Source organism: Tiliqua scincoides, chromosome 2 (assembly GCF_035046505.1).
Source record: "Tiliqua scincoides isolate rTilSci1 chromosome 2, rTilSci1.hap2, whole genome shotgun sequence".
Taxonomy (NCBI): domain Eukaryota; kingdom Metazoa; phylum Chordata; class Lepidosauria; order Squamata; family Scincidae; genus Tiliqua; species Tiliqua scincoides.
This window is the reverse complement of record NC_089822.1, coordinates 77,558,064-77,577,908: the sequence shown is the minus strand read 5'-3', so window position 1 is coordinate 77,577,908 and position 19,845 is coordinate 77,558,064. Positions and strand designations below refer to the sequence as shown.

Below are 19,845 nucleotides of genomic sequence, written 5' to 3'. Positions count from 1 at the left end.
GACCATTCCTTTCCTAATCTCCTTTTTCTATCCCTATTCATGCAGATCAGTCTGTGCAAGTGAATCCATTATATGTCACAGAGAGTTATGTACTGTGGGAAGATCCCTCCAGTATTTGAGATGATTCATGCCCAAAATAACCTGTGCTGAATATGGGATTACAGCAGTTTATCTACCTATTATTTTAATTCTTCATTAGAAACTAGCAATCCCTTATATGGCCTGTGTGGCTCATTTTGGAATGTATAGTATTTTCTGTGCCCTGAATGGTACAAGAAGCGTGTTTGTTATTGGTCCCTGGACATATGTGCACCTCCAGAGGGGGTCATTAAAGCATAATTCAGGAGTAGGGTCATAACTAAAACTCTCATTCACTGATTAGCACAGCTGTTTCTCCACCTGGGGATTAGTAATCCATAGAGAATTATATTGCCAGGTGTGCATCCTGTGTGTGCTTGACCACTCCCAGAGGGTGACAGCAGTGTGCAGCTTTGGGGTTGAATCTGGAATTCTGGGCTTTTACGTGGCGTTAGAGACATTTCCGTTTCAGAATACTGTATTTGTTAGCCTTTGTTCCTGTGGCACCCATGAAAGCTGACTTCTGCTGTAACGGGGAGGCACCGGCGCTTTGATTTCAACATTCATTCCATTTATTTGTAGCTCCCTCTGACTACCTTTCATCTTTAGGGCAGCTGTAGCTACCAGCATCTGTTACCCTTTGCAAAAGAGAATGGGACGTTACAGCTGGCTGCTCCCTTTCAGCTTACATTGTGATTCCATCTTGTTTTGATGTGAGAAATCAATGAGCACGGATGATGTCTGAAAGAATTGAGCTTGTAGCTTAGAAAGTAGAGCATCTGTGGCAAAATGTTACGCTTACTTCTTTTAAATGTACTGTTCGTGTGTGTGTGTGAGTGCAGTTTTTAAAACTACTGATTTCATAGTGTTCTGAAGATTCGTTTTAATTCTTTCTAGGTGGCTCATGTGAACAAGTTTAGCGAAAGCAGCGGACTGGGGATAAGCTTGGAAGCTACCGTGGGACATCATTTCATCCGATCTGTTTTGCCAGAAGGACCAGTTGGGCGATGTGGCAAGCTGTTCAGTGGAGATGAACTATTAGAAGTATGGAAGTATTGTTGCCTTACTTCTGCTTCATTCTTAGAAGGGTTCTACTGGGGTTTTTGTATGCTAATGTTTGTGCAATATCTTGACACATGAACTTTAGAGAGAAAAGAACTGACTAATGTACAGTCAGTACAACTATAACAGTACATCACAACCATAGGCGTAATGCACTGTAAACATCTGTTGTGTAAGCCCCATATATAAAAATGGAATTTGTGTCATAGCTCAGATCTTTATATGTGAGCAGGTTCTGCCCAGTCAGTCCATTATCAGGGCAGGAGGTCTGGTCTAGAGGGTAGAGCCTCTGTTTGCCTGAAGATAACAGCTGAAGGTCGCCAGTTCGAGGCCACCTGCCCTTTAATTGAGATATGAAGGATTGTCAGCTTGCGTGGGAGGAAACTGGAGGCCAGAATGTGATACCAGATCATAAAAGGATCCATCTGAAATGTTGTAGTTCTTGAAGGACAGAACTTCCTTCAATTGTAAAAATCCCTATAGGGATTTAGTATAGCCTGCCTGTGTAAACCGCCTTGAAATAAAGTCTGAGGAGAAATCTGAAGACCATGAAAGGCGGTATATAAATATTATTATTATTATTATTATTATTATTATTATTATTATTATTATTATTATTATTATTATTATTCTTGGATCTTACAAACTGCTCTACATTTCTTCACTTTAAATCATGGAGTAAAGTGATGGCCCAGTCCTGTCTCCTGTTACCGCAGCTGGAACTAGTGTACTGATGTTGGGGAAATACTTACAGCTGTAAACGGCCTGTTGGCAGTGCACAGAGCCACACACTTCTGGCCTTGTCGGTATACAGGTGATAGTGGGGACAGGAGTGCCTGCTGACTTAGGTAGTCAATGGTGGGGGTGGTGGAATGGGAGAGGGCTGGAAATGTGACAGAGGATAAAGAGCTGGCACAGGTACAAGGAGACCCATTGGCAATCAGGTATAAGGGAAAATATTTCTCTTTCCTCTTCCAAGCCCCCCAGTCTTCCCCCTCCTCACCATAGCACACTGCGTAGCCCATTTCGGTGTGGCTGCATGCTATGGCGGGGAAACAATAGGACTGGGCTGTTTGGCTGCAATCCTATACACACTTACCAGGGAGTAGGTCCCACTGAACTCCGTAGAACTGAGTAGACAAGCATAGGCTTGGGCTGTAAGTCATATGTTTTTGCAGAATCTGGTTTTCATTTTAACTTGTCCATTTTGCAGGTAAAATTATGATGATGCATTTTATCTTTTTTATACCACATGGAAGTTATTTTTCTTGTTTTCTTGTCCCTGTTAAATATTTTGTTTGTTTTTTGGAAGGTAAATGGAATATCTTTGCTTGGAGAAAACCACAAGGATGTAGTAAATATTTTAAAAGAGCTCCCCGTTAAGGTAACAATGGTGTGTTGCCGTGAACGAGCTCCATCTGTCAATCAGCCCGTAATGGACGAGTGTCAAATGACAGAGCAGGTAATACCACATAAAGATATGTGCATTGTATATTTAGGATGGTATGAATCTGTTTTATAGATTTGTGGTTTTCCTACACACAGTATGGGTATCCAGAAGCTGGTTCCTACACTACCTTCTTGATATGTGTGGGATGCTGCCCTATTCTGTCTGTACTCCAGCCTGTTCCCCACTGCTGTTTACCAGGTGGCAAATATGGTCAGAGACAGCTGGAGAGCCTTTCTAAGCTGTAATCTATTCTCACTTTTCCTTGCCCGGTGCTCTGGCAACTGCCTTTGTGAATTTTGAAAAATATAGTTTTAGGGTGCAATCCTAACTAACTTTCCAGCAGTGTCATAGCTTTTCCAGTGGGGCATGTGCTGCATCCTGCATTTGGGGTGTGGTCATGGAGGCCCCCTCAAGGTAAGGCAATGTTTGTTCCCTTACCTCAGAGTTGCATTGCCCTTATATGTGCTAGAAAGTGGGTTAGGATTGCAGCCTTACTGATTGATAGTACTTCACTGCCTGGGCTGCATTTTTCATGGCTCTCCTGCTGAGGTGTATGGGTTTATTTCAGTAAAGACAGATAAGAAAATATTTTATGCTTGGACACTTGAGATATGCAGGGTAAGTGTACAGTTGTGACTTATCTGTAAGTGTATAACTTCATTTAAATGAAGAATAGTGTCTTCATTTTAAAGAAACTAAGATAGTTTCTCTAAAACCCTCATGAGCTATATTGACAAATATGGCAGCATGAATACATTAAAGTTTGTGTTCAGGTTTAGTTCAGTTACTTTAAAAAGTACTGTGGTACCCAGTTCAGACAGTTAGGCCTAATCCTATTTGGGCCTTAGGCTTTTGGATCTCCCCTGCAAATCAAAACCCCAGTCAAAGCCCTGGAGACTGTGCTTTAGCACCAGCAGTCCACAGAACCTCTGTTCTGTGGTACGTCAGCAGTGGGGGCAGATTGGGGGGGGAGTGGGCTGGGGAAGAGAGGGCTAGATCTCAGCAGCAGCCTGTGCACTCCAGATCCTAATATCCCCTACTTGGCTCAGACCCACTCCCCCACCCCAAGGCTCTTCAGATCTTCTGTTGCCTTATGTCTGAGGACACCCATTTGGAACCAGGTAGACTATTGGGGGGGGGGAAGTAAAAATGTCTTTACTTACCTCTCCTGGTCCATCAGGTCACCGGACAGCCCATAGTATCCAGAACAGGCTGCAACAGTGATGCTACAGGTGGGGGATAGAAGTGGGCTATCTGAACTGGTTTTGAACCTTTTCGATAGACATATAATATCAGACTTATTTATTTGTAGTGTAGCTGTAAACCAACAGCAATTATAACTATTGGAGAGAAAAAAGTATTATTTTTAAACTGTTTTTGAGTGTTTTCAGGGTTTTTCAAACAAAGTATATTTACCATCGTGTTTTTATCACATTTGTCTCACAAAATCTTGCATATGCTATCCTCAGAGTATAGGGGTGCCAGAACCCCCTCACAGATAGCGGAAACTATGGAAGTGTGGGACACCTTGCCCCCTTACCCTGGACCCTTTGGATGCTCTTCTGAACCGCACAGGGGACGGGTGTGTCAGCCGGCGGCCTCTCTGGAGCTCATAATGGCTGTTTAGGCTAAAAAAAAAAGTCACTTTCAGTTTTATGAAAAAACTCAGAAGTGACAATTTTTGAACTAAATGGCCAAAATATAGGCATATATATATGGTTGTAACATAGGATCTTTCTACTATTGGTGGTATGCATGATAAACAATATGAAACCACACAGCATTTACACTTTCATTTTTGGAAGTAATCCTATTTAATTTTCCAGTCTCACATAGACCTTGGTGGACTACTTGGCTCCTCAGAGACGGACAGCACTGAACTGGAAATGGTTAATGTGGGCCAGAATACGGATGAGGTTCAAACATCTTCTTTGGCAATGTGGGAAACAGAAATTCAGCAAATAGAGCTAGAAAAAGGGACCGTGGGACTTGGCTTTAGTATATTAGATTACCAGGTATTTATTCTGAACTGCTTATTTTACAGAAAGAAAGCGTCTGTCTCTTTTTGGAAGAAAAAAAAATTAGGAAGAAGTGAGAATACCAGATCTTATTGTAAAACGTATTACATTAGTAAACTTGCCAAACTAGTTTTAGTGACCTGATTCGTTCATTTGTTCCTTCATTCTGAATGGGTTCTGATATCTAAGATCAGAAAATTGTTTATGTAGAAGATCATTAGCATCTCATCATCACATTTGTCAGTCTTTTAATTGATTTTGGGATTAATTATATAATATAATTTAACACATTATATTAATCATGTGGTAGTGGCACTTATCCCTTGATATACAATAGCTGCCCTGCCTTGTAGACATTAGTCTGCTGAATCCGGCTAGGTTCCATTTTGACCCCCATGCTGTTTAACATCTATATGAAGTTGCTGGAAGAAGTAATCTAGGGATTGGGGTGTAGTGCCATCAAAATGCTGATGCCACTCAGTTCTATCTCTCCTTTTCAACTGGTGCAAAAGATGCTATACAAGTTCTGAATTGGTAGAACCTTTAAACCTGTTTATAGTATTGTGTCAAGCTCTGCTGAGCTGGTGTCACAAGCTATGGCATTACACTGTTGTCGCAAGTAGATTTCATGATTAGAAACCACAGACTTAGGAAAAGCATTTAGTATCAAGGTGTAAGTCGTATTTCAGTTGTGGTAAGTCTCTCTGGTCAGATTTACTATGTTCTTATGTTCCTGTGTTTAAGAGCCAGTCTATGTATAATGTGTGATGAGGGACTCTAGAAAGCTGTAGCCATGGATTACTTATCACAGGCTTCCGTGAGGAAAATATTATTGATTACTTCAGTGCGATTGAAGGAACAAATGAACTTAGAACCTATATACATAAAGAAGGTGTGAGGTATCTAATTCATTGTTTTTGTTTCATTGGCTAATAAAAGTGCCTCTTAGATTTACTAGAACTGCATAGGCTGAAATGCTTTTTCATCAAATGGTAGTGTTCAGATATTATATTTCCACTGGACTCTTCTGACATATAATGGGTACAAGTGGGTACAACCAAGTATGTTAATTATAGGGAAGTTCACATCCATTAGAAACCGTGCTGCTTGGATCTGTCATTTAGCATTCTTGAAGTTATGTTTTACATGCTCACAGATAATCAGGAAGATGAAAAATGTTGTTGTGATCACAGTTTATATTAGTTGCTGCACATCTGTTTATTACATTTTAAAATGTGGTTGAAGTGTATAGTGGTTCATTGTTTATGGGAGCTGAATTGCACAAGTAAACTCCTGTGCACAAGCAAACTCCGGTCCAACAGTGAATTGGCAAGGAATGCTTACCTTTGCCTGCTGCACATCTCTACCCTTCCTATTATTCCCTTATTTGAAAAGGAAAAAGGATAGAGTGAAAAGAAAAACACCCTTGCCCACTGCTTTTCTCTCCTCTGTGCCATTGCAGTGTTCCTTTTCAAATCAACAGAGTGGCTGAGGTGATGACGGGGGGGGGGGGTGGATGTGAGAGCAGTGTGTGGTGTATCATCTCAGCCACCTGGAGTCTTGGGCCAGTTCTGCTCTCATCTAAAAATGAACTTCATCATTTATTTTGCTGTTGGGGCAGGTCCATTCATGTATCAAAAATATTGCCTGCAAAGGGCATTGGAAACTCTCTTGCATGGATAAAATTTGTGTATGATGTTTTCTTTTAAAATTGAGAATGTATGTGTCATGTGTTTCTCTCCCCCCCCCTTTTCTCCTTTTAATAAGGACCCAGTGGACCCTGCAAACACAGTGATTGTGATCCGTTCTCTGGTTCCTGGGGGAGTTGCTGAACAAGATGGCAGGCTTCTCCCAGGAGACAGACTCATGTTTGTCAATGACATCAACTTGGAAAATGGTAGCCTGGAAGAAGCTGTGCAAGCGCTGAAAGGAGCACCCATGGGAACAGTTAGAATAGGAGTCGCTAAGCCACTGCCTGTAAGGACATTAGCTTTATATGCTTGGATTTCATATTTTGCAGAATTGCTATACATGGCTATTGCTGAATGCACATACATCATTTGATTACTCAGCAGCTGAGGACTCATACAGATGAATTTGTGAACTGACTTCACTGCAAAGCATTGTTTGCAGTGTTATAAGAGATACACTGTATATATGGTGTTTCTTCTCAGATGAATCATGGAGATGTGTGCACAACACCACTTGATGCTGCACTGTCCATCATCAAGGAGATATTTTAAATGTCCTGTAGTGTCTCTGACCACCAAAAAAAAAAGCTGCTTTAGATTCCAAAGATGATGTAGTTATTGACTAGCACCTTGTTCTGGCCCCTGACTAACAGTTATAGGTTGTCTATATTGGGCATTGTGATTTAAGAGACCAGTGGTGAATCCCTGGTTTGCAAAAAATACAAGGGCAAGGTATGGAGAGGAATGTGTTTGGGTTGGTTTCTTAACAATTTATCATAATACGGCCTGAATATACAAAGTTTTCAACTACCGCAGATACCCGCCTATAAGTCGATCCCACAGATAAGCCGAGGGCAGGTTTTGAGCCAACAATCATGGAATTTTCTATGACCCTCGGATAAGTCGGGGTTAAACTTAGGGGGGTGACTATAGTTTTATCTGATTTTACTCGAGGCCAGATCCTGAAAAATAACCCACCACTAATTGTTACCTAAGAACTGTAGTCTCTAATTTATTTAAAACATAGTAAAAGATCATAAGATACATTTTTATTCTTTTTAAATTCTGGTCTTCACCACCTTTTTGTAAGCACTATTAGAGTAAGTGCACTGTAAACAACATACCAGTAAAACAGTGGTTCCCAACCTTGTATTCATGTACTTCCAGGGACACTCAACAGGACCTTTAGGGCTACTTGAAAAAGAATGGCATAATGTAGGTCATGCTCCAGAATGCCTTGCAAGACAGGAATGCCTTGCAAGGACCAGCAAGGCAGGAAGGGAGCTAGTTGGCTAGTTGGCTGTGAAAGCCCCACCAATAGTTAGTTTTTGGTCATCAATTCATGTATGAACCAATGATTGAAAACCAGCACAGTAAAAAAGCTGAAACATAATATGGAAAGTGATCAGTCACCCAGAATTTCTCAGCACACTTCTGGTGCAAAACAGTGCAAAGGCAGAGTCTTCTGTTCTTCAAACAGATAAAAAGAGAAAAAGATAAAAAGAGAAGAGATGAATACATGAAGTCTGGACTTTCATATAGAGGAGAGGAGGGCTTGTATTATTAATTACACACATTTTGCTAATATGAAGGGTACAATTTATGGAAATGGGCTGCCAAAGGATATGCAAGTGAAAAAGGGTGGGAACCACTACAGGAGATCCATGAATCAAATCCACCTTCAAGGTGTCTGGTGTGTTAAGCCAGAAGCTGTACGTACAACATATAACCCATAACACATAGCTGGGAGTGTGCAATTCAGTTCGTAGCAAAGAGATGCAGCTGCATATATTTACAACCCTTTTTACTCAGAAGTAGACCCACTGCTTTCCATGGGTGTTATTCTTAAATAAGGGTGCATTGAATTTTAGCCTGCTCCAAATGGAAAGGAGGATTCCCATCCTGGTGTTTCAAAAAACAGACCTGCTTTGCAAGCATTTGCAAAGCAGAACCAGGCTTCAGCAGAAGGAAGGAGAAGAAAAGGTTAACTTTGGCTGGAAGGTTCCAGTTGCTGTAGAAACCAACTGCTCCTAAGCCTGCCTGCTGCTTGAGAAACTTGGTGCCTGTCTGTCTGCGCTTGAGAAACAAAACTTTTCAGAGTTGAAAGGCTTTGCCCTCTGATTGACTCGGAGATAAGGTGAAGTGATAATTTGAGCTTGATTAGTTGGCAAAAATTTCACGTACTATAGGCGAGTATCTACGGTACTTCTCTTTAAGCATAACATTCTTCTGTATATTCATGATAACCTTAGGGTTAATTATATTCCGTACTGGTTTTGATCTCTGATAATCTTACCTTGTAGATATGGGACAGGATGGATTGTGCTGCCTGTTTTTCCCAATTTTTTCAAAAGGTTACATTTCTGAGTGAAACTATCTTACCCATAGTGAACCAAATCAGTTGCGTAGCCGGGGGGGGGGTCAATAAGTATTACACGCACTGCAAAGCACCGTGTAAGCCAACCCCACCCCTTGCCTTTGGAGCCATTGGGTCAGTGACGGCAACATGCAGGCATTCACCAGTTGGTTTGGCAAGTGCCTGCGCATGCCCTAAATGGCTCCAGCAGTGAGGGCGAGGGGCCACTTATACGGCGCATTGCAGCACCTGTAATATTTACCATGCTTCCCTGGCTATGCTACTGGACCACACTGATACCATGGAATTGCTCACTTCTATTAGTTCATTTAATCAGCAGTAAAATAAGTTTGTCTTATGGAAGGGCGGAACGAGTTGGCTACGGGAGTTGCAGATGGGCAGATCAGGTCCGGGAAGGGACTGGGTTTGGTGGTGGTGGTGGTGGTTGTATCTGAATCCTAACTTCCATCCTGGACCTGACCCCATGGTTCAGGGCCCCATGGACCTGTGCCAGTTCTTTAGCACAAGTTAAAATATCCCCCCAGGCTTAAATCCAGTGTGTTAGACAAGCAAACCAATCCTAACTTGCACTGGAAGAAGGAGGCCAGTTAGCCTGCCCCATATCCAGTGCAAGGTTGGGGCCCAAAGTGGCTCAGACCAGGGCAAGGGGAATTGCTTCCCCTTACCCCAGGCAGAGCCTCAGCAACCCCAATGGGGCTACTTGGATCTATGCCACCTAAAGAGGTGACGCAGATCCGAGCAGCCTGGAGCTGCACCAGGCTGCCCAGGAATGGGGTCAGGATCCAGCACAGGTGCGGGATCCTGGCCCCATCCCTGCTCTCCTGCTGTCCACCCTCCCGCTGCCCCGTAATTTCTCCCCCCCACCCTCTCCATGCTCCCCAGAACCCTGCAGCAGCCGACCTTGGCCAGTGCAAACGTACCTGGTTCTGTTGCCACAGAGGCTTGATGCAGCCTTTACAGGCCAGCACACATCCTTGCGCCAGCCCGGCTGACACCAGAGGAGGCCCAAACGTGCTTTATGGCACATTTGCGATGCTCCCGGCCCATCTCCTATTTAGGATTGTTCCCTTAAGAGCATTATGAATCAGGCTCTAAGCGGAAATGAAATTATTAGAAGTTAGATATAAATCTTTGCCAGTGTTGGAAAAACATTCCAAATTCCCAGGTGCCAGCCCTGGAACATTCTATATCATTCCTGACCATAGGGGCTGAAAGGATATTTCAAAATCCTGGACAGCAGCATCTAATTTTTCATCATTTTTTTTCCACTCCTGTAGATCATTACACATGTTTAGGACTGTAATATCATTTCCAGTGATCTCTTTTCTGAGCTTCACATCCATTCATCTTTCTAAAATCCCCTTAACATTACTCTGTATCTCCTGGACACTGGCCATCATCCAACTCAAGAGCTTCATTCTTTCTGCAGCTTTCACCAGAAGAGGGCTATGTTTCTGCTAAGGAAGATTCCTATTTCTACACTGCCCAGTGCTTTGAGGAGGAAGGGCCAGCTGATTCAGCCCTCTTCCATGCTGAACTGGCTCTGGTTAGTGGCCACTTCCTTACCATGATAATGTGTGAAAACACTTTTAATCAATGTCACTTCAATGTCTTCATATTGAACCACAATGTGTCTAAAGTCAATGCAGGAACAGACTTGTTATATTTTGTATGCTGTTATGGTTTAAAAGCTTTTTCAGGTTTCATTTTAAGCTTTTACGGTTATTGCCTTATGAGAGAAGATACTAATATCAGAAAACTTTCCCTTTTACATATAAAAACAGTAGCTGAGTACACGTTATCCATAGGAGACTAAGACATAATTTCCAGTACTTTTATTTTGATAGACTTACCTCCATACAAGACAGTCAAATTGAGGCTGCAGTCCTGTACTTTTGGTTGGGAGGAATTCTCTGAGAATTCACTGGACTTTTTGTTTTGAGTAAACAAGCATAGGATTGGGGTCCACTCTTATCCTCCCCCCCTCAGCCAATGCAGCCATGCCAAAAAAGCACGTGCTGCATGCAGTGGATGGAGGGAAACTGACCCAAGGGCAAATTTAAACTTACCTCTCAGTACCGCCTATTGGTCTCCTCAGACATATGCCACCTCGGGTATGTCTGTTGAGAGGAAAGAAGCAGGGAGCTTCAAAAAGGATATGATAGTATCTGGTGTGCACAAATGCCACTCAATCCACCCCCTCCCACTGCCTCCCTGTCCCCTATTCGTCACTTCTGTTGTCAGGCAGCCCTGGTGCCCAGAGGAGCAGCAGTGCCAACATGGTGACTGCTGCATCTTGAGAGCGCTGGGCAGCTGCCGGTAGATCCTCGTCCCCTTCCTCTGGGTAAGGGAGCAGGTACTGCAATGGGGCTACTCAGGTGTGTGCTGGCTATTTAGCTGGTGTAGAGTTGAGAGGCCCTGTGTCAGGCCAGAAGACCTAATGCAGCATTCTGGATCTCACCCCACACTCTCCCCCCACCCTGCCTCCCCCTCACCCCCACCTCAGTATGCCTCCCCCTCACCCTGACTCATCTCTTTAGCACGTGGAGCTTGTCCCTTGCTCTGAGTGGTGTGCAGTGGGCCTCTGGCTGGTGCTGGCTCAGCGTGGACCGGTGCTGAGCCGGCACTGAGACTGAGAGCCAGCAGAGGGCTGGTGCTGAGACTTCAGGATCAGGCCCTTAATGGGCTGCATTCAGCAGCCCATCCTGCTGGACTGGGCTGCTAGACAGTCAATCACCTATATGAACTAATAATATTTAATATTCAAGGAAATGCATATGACACATTACACTGTCTTTCTGTTTTTGTTGCATATTTTTGTCAAGTTGAAGTATGTTCTGTTTTGTGTGTGAAACACTGTCCTAAAGGATAAAATTCCTTTTTCATAGGAGGTCCCCCACTGATCAAATAATGTAGTATATCTTCCAGCCAATGCTTCTAAATCCCAGTGGTTTTAGTGGGAGAGTTAAGCACATACATCCCAAGATACCTTTTAAATGCAGAATTTATAAAAATATTTTCCATCTGTGTTCATCAGTCACTAACAGAGCAACAAAAAGAAAGCTGGGCTTGAACTAGACAAAATTCCCTTTCTGTATTTCTGAAAAAGCACTTAATGCAAATAAATATAGTTTGTTTTCACGAAAATTAGAAAACAAAGAACTTACAAATTATAAGACCAATATTTTCACAGACCATCTGATATTGTAAGGTATGTGGCTTTAGTAGTCAGTTTTCTGCTTGGTATTTTAAAGGGAACAGCCAGATTCTTTCACTTTCATGCTATTGTTTCATTGCATCTTTATGCATTTGATTTACATTCGGAAATTTCAGACATGAGAGGTCAACATATTACCCTAGAAGATACTCTTGTCCTTATGAGTCCTAGAGGAACACTTACAGTAAAAACTGAAACCATATTCATTGAGCTTGATTTATCTCTTCCAAGGAGCCCTAGGAACTGCAGTTTTTTTTTACAGTACAGAGGACTAGGACTATCTACTAAGAAATTTCCAGAACCCTCACAATTTTACAGTTCCCAGAGTTCTTTGGAGCAAAATCATGACTTTATTTATTTATTTATTTATTTATTTATTTGCTGTATTTGTATCCCGCCATCCTCCCAAAGGGATCCAAGGCGGCCCATGATAGTATTAAGACTTTCCCTTAAAACCACAGCTTTCATTCTACAGAAAAAATGTTTCTAATCCTGTGGTTTACAAAAATGTGTTGTAGTCATGAGCAGTAATACATTTAGGGAGCAATCCTAACCAGCACTTATGCCAGCATAGGTGCTCCGGCCGAGTCGCAAACGTGCTGTAAAGCTCCTGTGCCGCCGATTGGGGGAGGGTGGACCCGGGGGCGGGCAGGCGTGTGGGGAGCAGGGGGCAGGGCTGGGACCTGGCAGTTATGCCGGATCCCAACCCCCGTCCCAGAGCGGAGCGGCTTTAAGTTGCTTCGCTCTCCTTGGACTTGCACCGCCTCCGGAGGTGGCGCAGGTCCGAGGAGACCCATAGGGGTGTGCAGCCCTTACCCACGGGTAAGGGGAAGACCTTCCCCTTGGCCTGTGGCTGAGCCGCTGCCCGCTGCAATCCTAGGTTGGATACAGCGTAAGCCTCTTGGCTTTGCCTGCTCCAGCGCGGGTTAGGATTGCGCCCTTAGTTGCAAAACAAAACAAAAAGCTAACGAAAGGACTGAAAAAAGAGGCAGGTTTTTTTGAAAATGCCAGTCTAACTTGCATGATTTCTAATTTCCAGATTTTTACTGCATTACTTGTGATACTTAGAACTCCGATAACAGGTTAAGGGAAGAAGCCATGCATTCAAGATAGGATAATGTTTTGTGTTCAGAATATTAGTTGCCAATTACAAAATTGGCTATAAGTGTTAACTAGGATGATTTAAATAATGTATTCCTAGTTACTTTCCTAGTTGTTTAATTCAGAGTACCTTTATTTAACTTTTTCTCTATTCCTTCTGATCACAGCACTTCATTCAAGTTTTTATACTGGCCATATGAGGGCTGAATCATATGGGAGCCTTTTCCATGTATCTGCTTTACATGCTGCTCCAATAATATCTGTAGGAAGCAGATATATTAATTAAACTTTGGAAAGGTGTTAGAAGTCATAATGCTGGGTTAAAATACCAGTGCTTTCACTCTATGTAAGGCAGCTCCCTAGGACCATATGCAGACTGTGAAACTATATGCAGACCTGAGACTATGACATCCACACCAGTGTCACTGGTCCCTTTGCAACCTGTTTCATTCTCTGGCTGTGAGGAATTCCAAGTGTGCAGCCACACACACATACACAGAGTTGTCTTTGACTTTTCATTTATCAAAACAATAGACACCAGCTACACATTTTAATACTTTCTCTGAATCTATCAAGACTAGAAATGGCCTTTATAAAAAGCTATTTATGAAAAGCCAAAATGCCTGGGATATAATATTTTATACCAGCTAACAAGATTCCACATTCGCACAGGAAAACACAGAATACTCAAAGTTCAGTTTATAGGCAAAATAATTTGATAGAATTGACTGTAGGCACAATTATCTGTGGAGTTGTCCTCCAGAAGAATAGCGGCTTGACTATAGTGCTAACATTATCTTTGTCCACTCCCTTCCATTGAAAAGAAACTTGCACCAGACAATTAGCCTTATAACTTCTTTAATATTTCTTTGGGACATGATTCTTACTATGTATATATGTCTTTTTCTAAACACTATTTGCTTTTATTTCAGTCTGGTAGAAATATGAGATTGAATGCATGGGTTGCAATCCTGCTCTAGTTAAGTGAACGGTAGTGTTGTTACTGACTTCAGTAGGGACACAGTTGTATCCTTGCTATTTGTATTGTTTAAGTATAGTGTAAACTATATAACTATATAACTATAGTTTAAGTGGTGGGTGTATTGCTAGGTCTGCATGAAAACGTACTTACTCTGCTGGGACATATTCAGAAAGTGCTTAAATAGAGTTATAATTAAAATGAATATCAAAGAGGGGTTAATAAATTAACAATGCGTGATAGTAGATATGATGAATTATAACCTTCAACCTTTGCATTACATGCAATATCAACTGTAGCAAGAATGGCAAAGCATTTAGAATCTCAGTCTGCTTAAAATAAACAGTATACACAGCTTTTAAAATATACCTTTAGAGAAATTTTATGGGGTGCAACATTCTTATATTTAGCCAAAAGGCAGCACTTAAGATTATTTGCAGAAGAAGAAAATGACATGGAATGAAATAATTTTTCTCCCATCATCCAACACTGCGTATCTGTGATTAATACGCATGTAAATTTGGTTCCAAATTGTGTCCCCAGTTGCACTTGTTCACTTCTGAACATAGGGTTATGGAGGTATAGCTGAAACCAGAAAAAAACTCATTGCTTGTCAGAAATGTTAATTACAAAATTGTAAACAGGTTCTACAAACTGAGGTAGCAGGAAGTATATAGTCACAGATGCAAGTGTTTGAGGCTTATGTGATATGAGATAGCAGATAGCCTGTCTGATTAAATTGCCTTTGCTGTTAGGTGGACTCAAGTGAGGCAGATCTAGCGGAGGAATCCACCTTTGAATTGCAGTATTCCCCAGACAATGATGGTACCTTCCAGTCTGCAGTTTCAGCTCTGCAAGGCAGTGCCTGTACTGATGATCTGAATTATAATCTTTCGCTACCCTCTTCAACTCCCAAGGTAAAAAGGAGGAAAACAAAAATCATTTTATTGATGGTGATAAAGCAGCTATGCACATGAAAATGTTTGTGTCTTGCTGTGGTATTAGAAGTAGAGATGCTAATGTTTCCACAGTTGGTTCCATCTGCTTTATAGGTTTGTTGTTATTAGATTAAAGAGCTATTTCGTTGGGGTAGAGTTGATTGAACATCTTTCAGTCTTTGGAAGACAAAATGTTTGATATACCAATTGTGTGTATGTGTGTTTTAAGAAGTCCAGTTAAATGGCTTATCAAGTTACTGTTGGAGGTGTTATGATATAATTTTGAGGTATCCTATTAACAATTCGATGCAGACAAATCCAAATTGTTACAGGACATTTCTCAGAAGTCTCATGCAAAATTAATGGATTGCAACACCCGTAACAATTCAGGCATGAAGAAAAATGAACGTTTTCTCAATGTTTTTAATTGCAACCAATTAGTTACTGTAATTCTTAGTAAGTGAGCTCCGAAAATGATGTTAAAATTAAAACAGCAGCAGAACAGTATCAAAATGCTGACATTTCAATAACTTGATCTAGTTAATACGTAAAGAACCATATTCTAAAAATATACTATAAAGCTGACCTCTATAAAAGAAAAATGTTTTGATCCCATACCCATATATAATTCTTTTCTTTAGCTTGATGGTGTCTTTTATTTTCTTTTCCATGCTAGTTTTTTTTTCCCTTCATCTCTTGGCATCCTGTTAATTAATTCTGTTTTTTAGCTTAAATACAGTAGTTCCATGTGTTTCATTTAATACTCATGCTGGTATCATTACACGTGATGTTCATTTTCTTGGTTGGTTTGCAGAGTATTTTCTTGAAAAAGAGGAGCTTCTCCTTTTCTCACACCTGAGATTCACCAGCTGGCTGTATCCCTTCTGGAATGTATTTTAGCCTTTACTGGCCATGGGGATGACAGCCGGAGTTTATCCCCTAATGGAATTTTCTAATCCACAACAGAATGTACCTTTGCTGTGCCAGTGAGACAGATTGCATTGTTTAACTTAGTAATTGTTACTTAAAAGGATTAGGCAAAGTGCATGCTGGGAAATGGACATTTTACAATACATCTGGTCTATAGAAGATGTCACATTTGTATTTCCTGAAGAGTCTCTTTCATTTTCCACCTTGGGTGCATGGGAATAAAATGTCAGCAACCAAACTTAGTAAGATTTTATATTTCGTTTTGTACATGTGAAAATAGCCACATGAGGAGCAAAGCGATAGTATACACTGTGGTCACGATCTAATAATTTCTGTGGAGGGTTTTCCCTGTTTTGGGAGCTGAAAAACATGTCCAGTAGGGAATATCTGTCCCTGCAAGGAGCATTTTCCTCTGTCCAAACAAACAGGAAACCACCATGTATGGGGTTTGACATCATCCATGTTTTTAAAGAAGGGAACTGCAAAATAGGAATACAGGCACCTTTTGATTTACTCAGGAGCTGCGTTCTGAGAAATCTACATGTATATTAAAACTGTAAATTAAAACCACTATTCCCATAGATACCAGTCTATGGGAAAAGTCATTGAACACTTTCGATGACGATTGGGGTCTTCTCCTTGCCTAAGATGCAAGGGAGGGCTCAGGAGGAACGCTGCTAGGAATGGGAGTGGCTAATAATGTTGATGGTTGAGAAAACAAGGAAAAGAATGATTCCAGTGAAGAAATTGGGAAAGCAGTAAGTGGCAGCTCTGTGAACACATGTTCTTCCTCTCTTTTTCCTCTTCTAGCTTTAGAGGACACTCCCTCCCGTCCCCCCCATCCGGACAGGAAACTGCCAGCATCTTATGGGATTGCTCATTAGCAGCTAATTTAGCTAAGTTAGCTGCTAATTAATTGCATTACATACCTGGCAAACGTCACAAAGTGACTTTGTATCTTTGCAAGGAAATGATTGACCGTGTTATTTCAGAAATTGGCTACGTCTTAAACTTCCAGTGTTAATTTGCAAATCATGCTGTTTCTAAAATGTGTAAATCAAGAGGTGCTTGTATAGGAGTCTGCCTTGTAGTAAGTCAGACCATTGGTTCACTAGGCAGTTGTTCTCCATGGTTTCAGAGGAGAAGTTTTCTCTGAAACCAATGTGTACACTACACCAACAAGTGTAGTGTAAGAGGCAGGATTTGATATACTGTATTCGTTTATTTGAATGTCTTTTAAAAATGAGTGCGGTATATGCTACCCACACTGAATGCAGTGTTTGTTTTGGAAGCTTTGTTGGTACTTGTAAAATGAATGGTACAAGAAGGATTCTTACGTAATAAACACGATGTTGGTGGAGGCAGGGAGTGGATATCAGTGGCAGCAGTGGCAGATATCCAGTGCCTCCTTCCAGGCCTCAACACACCCCTGGGCAGACTCAGACTTTAGTCTGATGCAGACTGATGCAGCTAATGCAGATCTGAACAGGCCCATTGGAGACCATGGTACAGCTGAGTAGGTAAATAAAAATTTTTGTGCAAAATGGGCTGGCCAACGATAGGATTAGGATTGGGCTGATACTCCTAATAAGAGAGTGTAAGATTGCAGCTTAGATGACTCTGATCAATTTACAAGAATTATGGCAGCATAGAAAAATAGGAGTAAAATACATCTGACACTTGAAATATAATTAGGTAGCAAATCTTAACAATCATACCTAATGATTTAAAAATCTTTTTTCTTGCTAGAGTGTTGGAAATGAAACTTCAAATGCCTCAATTGGTTACCAGTTATCTGACCAAAACATCTACAACAGGGATATATTGCAGACAGGGCTAGAGAGAAAACCTTCTGCAGATGTGTGTGTGGAACAGCCCGCTGGTTTTACAAGACAAGATTCAGTACCACATTCTCCGGAGGAGCAACTTAAACATGAAAACACAAGTGTCTGGAGAGAGTCTCACCTGATAACTTCATATAATACAGACGTAACTTCCAGATTGCCATCTGATCCTACTGGGAAAGTATGGGTTTGTTTTATGCATTTGAGAAATGTAGCTAATCTGTTCAGGGATCTCAAAAAAAGAGTGCTTTTTTCCCAGAGTAGTGAAGCCCTATGGATTCCAGAATGGTCTCCCTATCCTTGTTGTTTTAGATATACTGTGAAATAACAGGCTTATTATGACAGTCAGCATAGGTCCAAGCAAGTATCCTTCCTAACCCTTCAGCAGCACAAGTTCCTCTAGTTTGCTGGATCTGAAGACATCTGAAGTAGATGAGTGTAAGAGTCCAAGTGGCACTAAACTCATGTGGCAAAGATTTATTTCAGAGGACTGTGCTGTGGGACTGCCAGCACAGCACCTGCAAATTGTTCAGCAAAGCTGGTTTAGATTATGAAAATTTGGGTCTTCCCAAATATAGTATATTTTAAGCTTGTAGTAATGGATTTGCTGCCTACTGTGCAGATCGTTTGTTGGGCACTATAGGGTGATATAGAGGTACAGGTCAAGCATTGTGATCGGAGTAAGGAAAAATCAAGTGATGATGGAAGCTTAGGTGGGGTACTTCAAGGAAGGGTTGGAGAAATACATGTCCTGATAAAGTGAATTAAGGATGAGACTTTGGTGGTAAGGAGACTGTTCTGGGGACAGAAAAACAAAAGGACCCTTCATTCTAGTTGGGCAGGCCAACCTCTGATATATGTGTGTCCCGAGTTACAGACATCTTGTAAGACACCAGGACAAGAGCAGGAGGGCTTATACATGCCATCATCTATATCAGAGGTTTCCAAAGTTTTCAGCAGGAGGGCCACATCATCTCTCTGACACTGTGTCGGGGGCCGGGGAAAAAAAAGAATTAATTTACATTTAAAATTTGAATAAATTTACATAAGTTTACATACATTAATATACTAGAGGTGGAATGTATATGAATGAATGAAGATCTTGCAATAGCTCAAGGCCTATAAAAGGCCTTGCACAAAGCAAGGCTGGCCTTTTCTTTGCTGCCGCTATTTCATCACAGACGTGAAACAGCCAGCAGTGGAGGGAGCCCTCATCCAACAGCTCACGTGAGAGGTCAAACAGTCACCCTCACGCTGAGAGAAGTTGCATTGTACCAGTGCAGGCTCAAGCAAGTTTCCAGAGGGCCAGAGGCTCATTGGAGGCTGGGGTCTCCCTGAGGGCTGCACTGGGAATCCTCAAGGGCTGCAAGTGGCCCCAGGGCCGGTGTTTGGGCACCCCTGATCTATATGATGGCTTACAGAGTCAGGTGCATATGCCTGCCTTCATCATTAGGCTGCTGCTTCCTGTGTAGGAAACTGTTATTTTGCCTGGTCTTATGCATGACAATGGAACCTGGTAACATGCTTATGCCTCAGTAGTCAACCAACATGTTACTTATTTTTTGTTTAATTTCATTATAATTAAGTTAAAGGAAAACAAGAGCTTTGTAAGCAATTTTCTTGTTACATATATGCCTGGGGTTTGGGAACCATCTGTAATTTCTAAATCATCCAATATCTGATCATGTTTTTCATATCCTTGTTGTTATAAATTGTCACTGTTGTTATTATTATTAGGATCAAGTGTTCCTGATGGAAAATAATGGTCTAACACATGCTGGGAAGTATTCCACAATCCCAAACACAAGCAAAAACAAGTTTGAGAAGACTATTACTATTGCAAAAGGCAATTCAAGTTTAGGTACTGCATCTAACTTGCCTGCTACATACAGTTTTTCTGTTGTTATCCTCATATTTGCCTAATTTCTTGACAGAGTGACCTATGTGATAGTAACACCTACTTCATTCCAGTTGAAAAGCACAAGTTTTGGTACATTACCCCCAATTCAGTTTTCATGTTACCAAGAGATTCAAGGTGCAAACCTAGCTTGCGCTGGAAACAGTTTGGGGTTGTCTGAAGCTCGGCCCGAGGCAAGGGGAAACTTTTCCCCTTACCCCGGAGACAGCTGCAGGAGTCGCAACGGTTCTACTTGGATCTGC

The 19,845-nt window shown here is 41.6% G+C and overlaps 1 protein-coding gene across 8 annotated transcripts in view; it reads left to right on the top strand.

Moving 5' to 3' along the window:
• Nucleotides 1–19,845, top strand: part of MPDZ (multiple PDZ domain crumbs cell polarity complex component) — a 127,619-nt gene that overhangs the window by 47,507 nt on the left and 60,267 nt on the right. For 7 of the 8 annotated variants that reach the window (XM_066613405.1, XM_066613403.1, XM_066613404.1 and 4 more), the window contains exons 14-21: nt 976–1,122; nt 2,453–2,602; nt 4,417–4,605; nt 6,376–6,585; nt 10,106–10,222; nt 14,729–14,890; nt 17,591–17,866; nt 19,423–19,546. In XM_066613405.1, coding sequence (XP_066469502.1) covers nt 976–1,122; nt 2,453–2,602; nt 4,417–4,605; nt 6,376–6,585; nt 10,106–10,222; nt 14,729–14,890; nt 17,591–17,866; nt 19,423–19,546 — 1,375 coding nt within the window. The remainder of the gene's footprint in view (nt 1–975; nt 1,123–2,452; nt 2,603–4,416; nt 4,606–6,375; nt 6,586–10,105; nt 10,223–14,728; nt 14,891–17,590; nt 17,867–19,422; nt 19,547–19,845) is intronic. The other variant, XM_066613402.1, reaches the window with a different exon arrangement.